Source organism: Octopus sinensis, linkage group LG8 (genome assembly GCF_006345805.1).
Source record: "Octopus sinensis linkage group LG8, ASM634580v1, whole genome shotgun sequence".
Taxonomy (NCBI): domain Eukaryota; kingdom Metazoa; phylum Mollusca; class Cephalopoda; order Octopoda; family Octopodidae; genus Octopus; species Octopus sinensis.
The window spans coordinates 18,476,195-18,490,178 of NC_043004.1; the positions used below are offsets into that span (position 1 = coordinate 18,476,195).

General features: G+C 33.8%; 1 protein-coding gene across 1 annotated transcript in view; it reads right to left on the minus strand.

The window, feature by feature from the left end:
* LOC115215019 (glucagon-like peptide 1 receptor) overlaps positions 1–13,984 on the minus strand; it is a 170,314-nt gene that overhangs the window by 26,242 nt on the left and 130,088 nt on the right. Inside the window, exon 8 of the mRNA XM_029784139.2 lies at positions 8,775–8,835. Coding sequence (XP_029639999.1) covers positions 8,775–8,835 — 61 coding nt within the window. The remainder of the gene's footprint in view (positions 1–8,774; positions 8,836–13,984) is intronic.

Consider the following 13,984-nt stretch of genomic DNA (forward strand, 5'->3'; position numbering starts at 1 on the left):
AAAACGCCTGTTAGGTAATTTACAGCTACTCCACTCGGATTGCAAGACCAGGTTTTTACCCGTAATTATTGGCACACTAGGATATGTAACAAACTACCTCAACATCAACATTGTCAAATTAGGTTTCTCAAGACCAGAAAGGAGAAAGCAGATTAGAAAACGACAGATGGTCTGACCGGTGATATTACCATTTGTCTTAGAGTCTACTCAGGATAATATGAAGCTTCGACTTCGTCTCCTAATCGCTAAAGAAAAAATATTTTTCCTTTATAAAACACTTTTATCTGTCGCTGTAAATAGAAACATTTGGTGCGGCAGACAGTACGAAACAGAGCTTGATTTATGTTGGCTATACCACAGAACAATTAAATAAAAGCTTCAGTGGGCATAGGTATGATGCCAGGCACTATAACAGTAGTTCGACGGAACTTGCCAAACAATTTACATCAAGCACCATACATTTTAAGTAAAGAAATAATTTTATATTCTAACCAACAAATCTATAAATAGACAACATAAAATATAAAATTATCAGGCGTGAAATGTGTTGCGGGGTCATTGTAATCCAAGCATGTGACTCTCTTGTTTCTGAAAACGGACTGTGATTGATAGTATTGATCTCTGAGGAGGTATATCAGGAAACAAGCGAAGTTACGTAATGGTCTGTTAAGAATAATTGACATAAAACCTGACAGTATGACTCAGAATAAAGTGTAATGAATATGAGCAAATCTAGTAAATGACTATTGTTTAGACGTACTGCAAGTAGATGCGCTTTCACACACGGACACTTACTGACAAAAGTAGATGAGAAGGTATACTATAACTCTGTCAGGATTCGACATCCCGAGGCAGTTAAACAGTATATAGTATATGTCGAATATATTTGTAAATAAGTTCTAATACGGTCAAAAAACACCCCTTAGATATCATCCGTCAAGATAAATTTGACAGGTGCTTGGGAAACGAGTCTGAAAAAAAAAAAAAAAAGATAGGGCCTTGCATGTTTACATGTCCCCCTCTACTATTTCACTTTCTGCTTTCATTATCCTCTGAATATCGAAAAAGAAAAAAAAAATCGAAGTAACGATTTCTAGAAGTTTCAGCTTCAATAAAAGGCACTGCTTTCTACATTCTACTTTCAGTTTCTACTCAATATCGAATTATCTGTTTTTTTTTCTTCTTGTTTCCTTTGAAATAATCATACATATGCACACATAAACATATATATGTGCACATATATGTATATTTATGTGTGTGAATTTGTGCATGTACAAAAGTGAAAATCTGCATGGGCAACTGCTTATAAGCATCTGTGTATATTTAAATATAGATATGTATGTATATGCAAGTGTATTAGTGTGTGTGCCCAAATACTTTTGCGTGCGACATAAGAGAGCGAAAGTGATGGAGAAAAAAAAACCCAAAGAGGCAAAAGCAATATCTGATGCTAGATTATCTATCATTTAGATGAATAGGGTAATAGCTACTGAACAGACTAATGATTGATAGTATTACAGTATTTGAGAATTAAAACTACGTCAAAATCAATTGATAATACGGCATATGTCACAGTTGATATCTCATTGCACTTCATCATGATATGTATAAAATTACTTGCATCATTCCTCCCATTCCGTTTATTCTATATACTTTTTCCTGTAATTAGGTTTATATATATATGTATATATGTATATATATATATATATATATATATATATATAATATATATATATATATTATATATATATATATATATATATATATACTATATATATATATATAATACATATATATATATATACATATATATATATATATACATATATATATATATATATACATATATATATATATATATATATATATATATATATATACATATATAATATATATATATATATATATATATACATATATATACATATATGTATATACATATATATATACATATATATATATATTATATATATATACATATATATATTATATATATACACATATATACATATACATACATACATACATACATACATAGATATATATATACATATATATACATATACATACATACATATACATATATATATATATATATATATATATATATATATATATATGTATATATATATATATATAATATATATGTAACTTGCACACAAAGTAACATGTAAGAGAACCAGACATTCACAGATATAAGCTCTGTGTGTGTGTGTGTGTGTGTGTGTTTGTGTGTGTGTGTGTGTGCGTGCGTGTGTTGTGTGTTTGTGCGCGTGTGTGTGTTGTGTGCTTGTGAGCGAGCGCATTCTGTCACTGGAATCCAGCCATACTGGTCTGATTCTTAATTTGTCAACCTCCTAAGCATAAAAGACATATTGAATCTGAGCATGAAGAGATATAACGTTAAACTAATATCTTTCAGCCTTCAAATGGGGGAAAAAGTTTGTCAATTTATTTATATACGCATGTTTAATAGGAATACATTTCAACTTTCTCTGCATGTACGTACATTCTGCCTCTTCATTATATGCGTCGTCAACGAACATAATGATAAAGGAATTATTAAATTCGGTGCCTGTTCTCTATCGGCTTTTTTCTTAAGTGATGTTGAGGTACGTTCTCTCTCTCACTCTAGCTATTTATCTATCTGTCTTCGTGTAGATTGTGAAGGCAAGTGGCTTAGTGATTAAGCTATTCGGCTCGTGATCGTTAGGTCGTGAGTTCGATACCTTGCGGCGTCTTGCGTCCTTGAGAAATACACTTTATTTCACGTTGCTCCAGTACTCTTAGCTGACAAAAATGATTTCTACCTGTAATTCAAACAACCAGCATTGTAATACCGTGCACCATACTGAATCTCAATGGGAACTAGGTTAAGGGTACGCGTATCTGTGGAATGTTCATTCCAGAAACTTATCAATAGTAGAGTAATAAAGATAGGTTATAGTCTCACGCATAACTCAGCCAGCATCATTTGCTCCCTGAATAATAATAATAATAATAATAATAATAATAATAATAATAATAATAATAATAATAATAATAATAATAATAATAATAATAAACGTGAACTTCCAACCTGTTGTCTCTTGAGGTCTCTGGGTGAGACTTGGAGCCAACTTGTACAAACATAAAGCAAAAGTCAAACATATAATAATAATAATAATAATAATAATAATAATAATAATATTAATAATAATAATAATAATAATAATAATAATAATAATAATAATAATAATAATAATAATGCTGTGATGCAGCTCCAGGCAGTGACCATGCTCTGATGCAGTACCAGGCAATGGCTATTCCCAGATGCATTACCAGGCAATGGCTTTGTCCTAATGCAGTACCAAGCAGTGACCATGCCCTGATGCAGTACCAGGCAATGGCTATGCCCTGATGCAGTACCAAGCAGTGGTTCTCATGACTTTTGATCTTAACTGATTAGAAATGTTATGTGCAATACATGTTTTGACATAGTAAAAAATAAAAAAAAAAGGGCTACAGCAAATATTCTGCTCAATACCACAGATTTGCGAGTCAGTTGCTTCACCATAACTAGTTGAGCATGTCTGTTAGTGGCCGATGATATGTGTATCTCTGCGAGCAGAAGTAGTGGGGAAGCATCATAGCCATGTGTTGAGAGGGATTATTTGGGGTTTGAATAATTCGCCTCTAGAAGCATAGATGTTTCGTTCATCATCGTTAAAAAATACCTTATTCAAGGACCTTCGAGTGGGATAGGCTTTTCGAATTAAGGAAAATTCTAACTGGGTCCCACCTGCATGGTCATACACTATTTGTCTTGATATGAGATTCACTATGTCGCTGACATATGGTTGCGACATGTGTGCCTGGGATACCCTTATCAGACTGGTAGTCATGTTGGGTATACCGGGCTTCGTATATTTTATCCTAGAATCACTTTGATGGCATGCACTGCTCTCTCACTCAATAATAATAATAATAATAATAATAATAATAATAATAATAATAATGATGATGATGTTGATGATGATGATGATGATGATGACGATGATGATGATGATGATGATGATGATGATGATGATGATTTCAAATTTTTGCACAAAGCCAGCAAGTTAGAGGGAGCGGATAAATCGATTTCATCGACCCCAGTGCTCAACTGGTACTCATTTTATCGATCCAGAAAACAATGAAAGGTAAAGTCGACCTCGGCGGAGATTTTTGATGTTCACCGTTGAGAAAATAATGTTTTGAAATTACATTCACGAATAATTTATACTAAGGACAACTATTTGACAACTGTTGTACTAAGTATTACAATAAACTGTTGTATTTCCTGCTTGATTATGACACACACACACACATACGGCAGCAATTTTATGAAATCAAAACACACTTTTTATAACATTAGCAATATATATTTGTTGTTCATATATTGCTTTTCGGTAATATAATAAATGCTACTTGAAGAATGCTGCTAAATGAAGAGATGAATGTATAAGAATCAAATTGGTGACGAATGAATCTCAAGAGAATATTTGCAGGGAATGTTTGTAACGTTAGACGAAGACAAATTATATTAAGCAGACAAATTATGTGTCTTCTATTATTAATACTTTGTTACCACATGCATCTATAAGATATCAGATTTTATCAAATGATAGTGAATTTAATAAGCTTCTTTCTAATGCGGTCTACATTAAGACATTTACAAAACAAAAATAATTGACATATTAATCATTATCCGAAAACGAGAAGGTTCATTGAACTTTGTGAATAATCTTAGCATGTTACATTAATATATCCAACTAAAATGAATACTCTACAAATTTCAACAAAGGTCATAAACACTGCAGTTTTTGCTTTAAATCTGTTTCAATACTTAATTTTAGCCATTTCACATCTCCAACAGGGCTAATGCTTCGAATGTTATAACATAAATTTCACCTCTCTCATGAGGCTGAGACCTTGTTAAAAGATTGAAAATCAATCAAAATGTGACGGGATACAAGTCATATATGAAGTTGTTGAACGAATTACAGTAATATTATAATGCTAATTGATCTTGAGCAAGACGCTAAAAGAGTGAAAGGATGAAAAATATCTAGTTCTTTAGAGATCGGTCATTTGAACATCTTAAATGGGTGGAATTACGTGCGAAGAGCAGTCAACCTGAAAACATTTGTCATGATGATAATTACTTTTATAGAAGACGCTTATTCAGCATGATATGTTAACGCAATGTATTGTATTGGCCCGGGGAGTAAGAGCGACGGAAAAGGCACTCTCTTGTCTTTGTCATCTGCTTTTCTTTAAGGATAATGTCTCTCTCCACCTCAGAGCTTCATAAATTTAATAATTATCTCTAGGCACTGTTGTTGTCGACAATTATGTACGCTCCACCGACAAATAAATACTGGAGTACGTATATACAGCAAATGCAGGTAATACACTCTTGACTCATGTGTTGATAGTTCATATGTATTCGACCATTTCTCTAAATGCTATATACGAGGCCATTTCCAGAAGCTCTTAGGAGAGGCATTTATAACTGTTCTAGATTATTGTGATTTTAGTATATCATTACTACACATCTAATAAACTGACCTGCCAACTTTTGTTACTCTAGATTGAAGGAGACGGTTGTAACAACGTTTAAACACACACGCTACTAAACACTGCTTGTCACAGCTGACAAGTTTGATAAATGCAGATCGGAACGTGAAGACAATTCAGAATCTTGCTAAGCAATAAAGTTACAGAAACGAAATGCTCAGCATTGCTTATGGATTAACTTGTATGAGCCAAGCGACAGTTTTTAACTGGCATAAGAGGTGGTAGAGAGGTGAAAGATGATGAGAGGTGTGGGAGGGTTGAAGAACGTCAAAACATTAAAGCTGGTTGAGAAAATTCGCAATTATTTGGATGAAAACCGTCAAGTATCTATAAAGACAATAAGCTTACAATTTGGAGTTGGTGTGGCAACTGTACATCGAATTATTCATGAAGATCTGGGTGTTCAGTGACAAGCGTCCTGGCACCCAACTGTTTGACAGAGTTGGGCATCAAAACTGTCACACATCTTACCTACCGTCCAAACTTTCCTCCCTGTGACTTTTGAGTGTTCTACAAGCTGAAGGGGGACCTCAATTTGAAGATAATAGAGTCTTCAGGAAGTGACCAGAGCGTTACAACAAGCCGTATTCTTTAATCTTTTCGAATACCCTTTTAACATGTTCTACAAGTTGTTAACGTGATTTGCTTTTTGTAACGATATAATCAAAGTGGGCGATAGCAAAATCCCCCAGCATTGTGTCCATTATTTGCTGAAATATGGCAGAAGACACTTTTACACCGACTAAGCTGCTTAAATTTAAATAAGCTACGGTGTATATTAATGGTTAATAAGCGTGAGCATTCTTCTACTTGGATTTGTAGATATGCCTCCGAGCAGTCTAATTTTGAGAAAAATTTCCTTCCATTCAATTTTGCCATCACTTCCTCTGGACTCGGCAATGGGTAGTTATGTGAGATTAAGCAATCTTTCAACCCCGTTGAAAAGCCTGCACAAACTCTTATCTTGTTATTTTTCTTTTTCACGTAGACCGTTAATTTTGGCTTACCGATATATGTCCAAGTTTCTTCATCCACAATGGTAATATCACTTCCAGTGTCTAACTGCACTTTTACTCTTTTATTTTCAATTTTCACATTTACAAATTTCCTCTTTGTAACATTACCTTTTTATTTCCACCACATCTTGTTTATTTATTTTCTTTGTTCCAACATTTTGTCATCTTGATTTTACAGTGGGCTTTTACGTGTCCAATTTTTCCATAACAGAAACGTTCCGCCTTTTTAAATGGGAAGCTATCTCGGGTGTAGACCTCCACATGCAAAGTATGGGTTTTGTCCTGATTTTTGTCCTGTTTGTACTGTATTTTGGTACACACTTGCTTCCTAGTCTGCCTGTTTCGCACTTGTTTCTTTTGGAAGCAATCTTTATTTTCACTTTTCTGTGTCGTGTCTTAGATTTGCTATTCTTTCACACTCTTCTGACACTTGTTCTAAGGTTACAGCTTGGTTTTGTTCCAGCTTAGCGAGAATTCTTGTTCTTACTTCTGCATCATTTGATGCAGTTTATCTCTGGAGTAAATATCAGGCACTTGAAAATATCTGGCGTTAATTCGTTCAGTTTGAACTTTTCACATTCCCAGTTAACTCTGCCAGCATATGTGATGTAATCCTCCTCATTGTGTTTTTCTACGTTCAAACATTTGCAGCGTGTATTGAACAATGAACATTTCTCGCTAAAAATTTTATACATTATGTCTATTGTATCTTTAAAGTTTATGCCAGAAGGTTTATTCGGGAGTATGTAATTACTGTAACGCTCATGTTACCCAGCGGCCAGTTTTCCTAAGATTAGACGCGTTTTGATATCGTCGTCCCAAACTTTGCACTCTTGACTGAAGATTTGTTCGTATCTTCTATAATACGCATCGAAGATAACTCCTTTGTGTGGTTCATACTTAAATTCTGTTACTGAGTTTGCAACATAATCTGGCGAGAACATATTTTCATTCATTATTTTCTGACGACTTACTATTCATTAATTGCAGCGTTTGTTGCTGTAATAGTAATTGTTATTGTTATTGTTCTTTCAGTTGTTGTTGTTGTTGCTGTTTTTTGCAACTCGAGCAAACCGGCCAACAGATTTTTAAAATAATTTTACGATTTTGTATCCCGTAAAATTCGCACAAAAAATTTCGTGAATTTCTTAACTCCTTGAGAGTTTGTTTAATTCCTGTGAGTTTATTTTCTCGTCGCCACTGTTGTGATCCTTTCATCTGACTGTTATCACGCCCACTCCGGTATAGCAGTATAGTTAGTTAGACAAGTAAGACTACGACTATCTATGACAGTCTAACTCGTACTCTCCACCACACTGACACTGACTGACAGTGTTTATAATGATAAGCACATATCACTCGTCACGTGGGAGGGGTGTACCATTATTACTATTATCCCCATAACAGTCAGCTATCTCTTTCCAGTCAAACAAATAAAGCTATACACGCAATGCGATTTCACATGCAATATGACAGAGTTTAGGTATTGGTGAAGTTTATATTTCACTTATATATATATATGTACACCTTTATATTGTCCAATATGTGTAAGTAAATTTGTGGGATCTTTTCTAAAATATGGACAGAATTTTCTACTAAACTAAATAATTTGAAACTTCGTATACTGGTAGAATGTGTCAAAAGAAAACATTAATTTCAATTAGTTTTTTTGAGAAAAATGTATTTTGTAACTTTTACGTAGTTTAATTCTTCGAATTTTAACCAATCGTAGGATCTTTTCTAAAAGATGGACAGAATTTCCTACTTAACTAAATAATTTGAAACTTCGTATACTGGTAGAATGTGTCAAAAGAAAACATTAATTTCAATTAGTTTTTTTGAGAAAAATGTATTTTGTAACTTTTACGTAGTTTAATTCTTCGAATTTTAACCAATCGTAGGATCTTTTCTAAAAGATGGACAGAATTTCCTACTTAACTAAATAATTTGAAACTTCGTATACTGGTAGAATGTGTCAAAAGAAAACATTAATTTCAATTAGTTTTTTTGAGAAAAATGTATTTTCTAACTTTTACGTAGTTTAATTCAAATTATTTAGTTAAGTAGAAAATTCTGTCCATCTTTTAGAAAAGATCCAATTTGTGAGATTTCATAAAATAGAATAACAATAAAATTCAGCATTAGATTAATACTCACTGTTGATCACTTTCTAGGATTCTCAAAACAACCCACGGTATGACGAATAACACAGGTAAAACTGAAAAGAATCAATATTAAAGAAAGTTGTAGCAAAAAAAAAAAAACACTAAACAAAAAAAACATACGCTGACAATAATAAATAGTATTTCTAATGTAACCAGTGAGCTAGATATTCTAGGAAAGAACATAACCGTAGTGCAGTACTCGACGGGCACATTTTTATAGACTTCAGAAGAGTGTAGAGTAGAGTTGAACTCGATGAAATATCAACTAGCAACATGAACCACAAAACGACAAAAACATAATTTATAAGGTAGTCATAAATGCTACAATCAATCGGTCGAGTGTTTCTACCAATCGCTACTCACAAGCAGGAAGAATGTTTTTTTTTTACCATAAGAACGAGGCTGCCACCTTTCTCTCTCTTTCTCCTCTCCCTCCCCTCTCTCTTTCTCCTCTCCCTCCCTTTCTCTCTTTCTCCCTTCTCTCCCCCCTCTCTCTATACATATATACGTATATATACATATATATGGGTAGAAAAGTAAAATGTGTACACAACAAAAATAGAGGAATACATAAGCGGGTAACGAAGTACATACATAAAGACATTCAGATTATGCACACGATCAACTGTAACCGACTGAGTATATCAATATCCTTGAAGCTAATCATGAAACGCACATTGTTCTAAATGTATGGTCCATAATATAATTCGGGTCTACGCAAGGTGAAGGTCTCGGGAAAGGTGAATAATAAATAATAATACTGGAAAGATAAATATACTATCTATATATTAATATTAAGCTAAGAATCAGAAAAAAATAAAGATGTATACAGATACAAACATATTTATCTATGTGCACATATGCACACATACATAAATATTTATACGTTTATATGGATATAGTATAACTATCTCGCATAGACTTAAGTAACTAAAAGGTATCTATTTACGAACAAGAAAATAACAATTTATAAAGGATAAGAGGTTATGCACATATATGTATATATACACATATACAAATATTTATACGTTTATATGGATATAGTATAACCATCTCACATAGACCTAGTAGCTGAAAAATCTCTATTTACGAACAGTAACACTTTTAAGAGATAAGCGGTTAATAGGTAAGAATATCAAAGTAAGAAAACAAAATAATAAGAATTTATAGAAAATGATAAGAAATATATATAACTTACATTTAAATAGTCAGGATATTAAAATTTGAGGTAGGGAAGAGATAAAGGTAACCCTAAAAGAGGAGATAGTAGGTATGAGAGTAGGCAGCGAGCTGGCAGAAACGTTAGCACGCCGGGCGAAATGCGTAGCCGTATTTCGTCTGCCGTTACGTTCTGAGTTCAAATTCCGCCGAGGTCGACTTTGCCTTTCATCCTTTCGGGGTCGATAAATTAAGTACCAGTTACGCACTGGGGTCGATGTAATCGACTTAATCCGTTTGTCTATCCTTGCTTGTCCTCTCCGTGTTTAGCCCCTTGTGGGTAGTAAAGAACTAGGTATGAGAGTAGTGCGGGCAGTTGGAGGTATTCCGATCGAAGAGATTTTATAAGCTGCAATGTTACAGGTACTATTACATAAATGATTTAATAGTTTCTAGTGAGTATATAATTAGGAGATTTACTTACATAAAAGCCATTACAAATATACACGATATGATCAGTACGGTAGAACAGCATAGAAAGGAACAAACAGTTCAATCATCAAGAACATGATGTCAGACTAACTAGGCAGGAGTTCTCTAATTACATATAGCACCTCATCGTAACATATAGCTTATAACATATGCAATGCAATTTAATTCAACATATAACTCAATATCCCATGATTTTATTTTATATACATACATACATATATATATATATATATATATATAAGCGGACAGCTTTTTCTTATTTTTATAAGAATGCCATATTAGTATGGCGATAGCTATATATTAATAGTTATCGCCATACTTATATGGCAGTCTTATAAATATAAGACTAAAGCTGTCGCTGATTAGCTCCAAGAGGCCACCGCCTCAAGCTAGCTATTTGACACACTTTAGTCTTATATTTATAAGACTGCCATATAAGTATGGCGATAACCATTAATTTCCAGTAACGCTGCCGTAATCTCCTTTAGAGAGACTTAGAAATTTTAATATTTCTATTATATATATATATATATATATATATATATATATATATATATATATATATATATATATATATATATATATATATATTACTTGTTTCAGTCATTTGACTGCGGCGATGCTGGAGCACCGCCTTTAGTCGAGCAAATTGACCCCGGGGCTTATTCTTTGTAAGCCCAGTACTTATTCTATCGGTCTCTTTTGCCGAACCGCTAAGTGACAGGGACGTAAACACACCAGCATCGGTTGTCAAGCGATGCTAGGGGGACAAGCACAGACACACAAACATACACACACATATATATACATATATACTACAGGCTTCTTTCAGTTTCCGTCTACCAAATCTACTCACAAGGCATTGGTCGGCCTGAGGCTATAGCAGAAGACACTTGCCCAAGATGCCACGCAGTGGGACTGAACCCGGAACCATGTGGTTGGTAAGCAAGCTACTTACCACACACATACACACACACACACACACACACACACACACACACACACAAATATATATATATCTTTATATATAAAAGTGAAGTTGTGTGTCTATCTCCTACGATTTAGATTCCTAACTACTCCCACATTTTGCGGTGCAGTTTAACCAAAACCGGATATCTTATAGTCGTGATTCATATCGAGCTCTTCTGGGTATTAGCGCGCGTCTACGATGAGTCTACGATTTTAAAAATAATTTACCATCATTTGTTTCCCATTTTAATGCATTTTTTCGCTATTATATAAGGGAAGTAACTCTCTAAAAATGTCTACGGTGAGCCAACGATTTAAAAAAAAATTACCATAATTTTTTTTCCATTTTTAATGCATTTTTTTGCTATTTTTTGGCTATAACTATCTAAAAATGCTTATATAGTTATTTCCCTTACAAACCCGAGCAACGCCGGGCGATACTGCTAGTATATATATATATATATATGTGTGTGTGTGTGTGTGTGTGTGTGTGTGTGTGGAGGCGCAATGGCCCAGTGGTTAGGGCTGCGGACTGGCGGTCGTAGGATTGCGGTTTCGATTCCCAGACCGGGCGTTGTGAGTGTTTATTGAGCGTTTATTGAGTGTTTATAAAGCTCCACGAGGCTCCTGCAGGGGGTGGTGGCGATCCCTGCTGTACTCTTTCGCCACAACTTTTTCTCACTCTTTCTTCTGTTGGCCTGCTCGCTTAGCCAGCGGGGTGGCGTCATTTGAAGGCTAAAACAATGCGAAGCGCATTGTGACCAGCGATGTCTAGCAACATCTGGTCGATCACGGTGATCACGGTGATATATATATATGCATACATATATATAGACATATAAGCCATATGTATACACACACACACACACACACATATATATATATATATATATATATATATATATATATACATATAAGTCGAAGAAGTCTTTTAACACATCTTTACTGATTCGTTACAGTTGTTTCTGTACCACTCTGCACGCAATGCCCGTTTACACAAAATTCGAAGTGGAAATTTACGTAATATTTGCGGTTTTAAACATTAGAGTGGCACTTCCTCAGACATTGTTTTTTTTTTGTTTATATCGGGAGGAAACGGAAAGTATATAAAAGTGTGGTTAGGATATGAATAATTAGTATAGAGATCATGTGAGAAAGAAGAAGAAGAAGAAGAAGAAGAAGAAGAAGAAGAAGAAGAAGAAGAAGAAGAAAAAGAAGAAGAAGAATGAGGAGGAGAAGAAGAAGAAGATGAAGAAGAAGAATGAGGAGGAGGAGGAGAAGAAGAAGAAGAAGAAGAAGAAGGAGAATGAGGAGGAGGAGAAGAAGAAGAAAAAGAAGAAGAAAAAGAAGAATTTATCAATTTAATCTGACTTCTTTGCTTAAAGTTGTCGCTTGTAGTAAACTGAATTAATTCCCCCCCCCCATGAAACGACATTTTGTACCAGTGACAATGTTGTACTGACTGACCATCCTGAGAACCTTTAGTCCAGATAAACTGATTTGTTATATATAGTTCTTTCCTCATTTATTAATATTATTACCTCCTCTTCCTTCTTCTTGTTGTTCGTGTTCTTCTCCTTCCTCTTTTTTTTCCCTCTCCACCCTTCCCACATGATCTCTATACTAACATACACACACACATGTTCGTCTTTGAATGCATGTATATCTATTTGTTTCTTGCAAACATATGTTTTATAAATATGAATATATTTTCATCCCAAATTCATTGGAAAACGAGAAATATTCTATAATGATGTCATGAGAATTTAGACAGAAATTATTTCACAGAAACTTTGACTTTACCAAACATCAAAATATGGTTAAAAGTTGTTTTTATTTTATTTAGGATGCAATTAGCTCTATCTTCTGCATACAAAAAAAATTATCCCCACAAAAACAAAAGTATGTAAGTAAATAAACAAAAAAAGAACCAAAACCAAAAATTATCTGCGTTTTACGAGAAACCTCTGAAAATAGTTTGACAGTTAAATGAAACTGAAGCTAGTTGCAGCTCTCGATTTGCTTGATTCTAATGTATATCTTTTATAATCTTACAATCACAAAAAGTTGTTTACTCTGTGAAAGAAAAACGGATACATTTGTATGGAACTGACTGTGGCAGCATTTGATTTTTACAGGAAATGTCAGATGTTTAAGTAGACATGCAGACATGTAACAATATACATTGTTTCTATAGATAGAAAATAGGAGTGAAATGGAAAGTAAGGGAGTGCGGACAGGAATTTAATTGTTTGCCCATAGATTTTATTTCAAGTAATTCATACTGACTCACCGAGAATTTAGCGCAATATAATTTCATGCACCTTCTTTAAAATATTGAATCACACACTAACGAGCTTGAAGAGATCATGAGATTATCAGGCAATCATGTTTTCTTCAACTTAATTTTGAATACTGTTCAGAACATTGGCTAAATGAATAATACAAACCAATTGACATATATTATTTATTTACCAAGAAATTATCTTTTCATATTTTCGGGACTGAAGGCGTGAACTGGTAGAATCGTTACTACTCTGGGCGAAATACTTAGCGTTATTTCATCCACCTTTACGTTCTGAG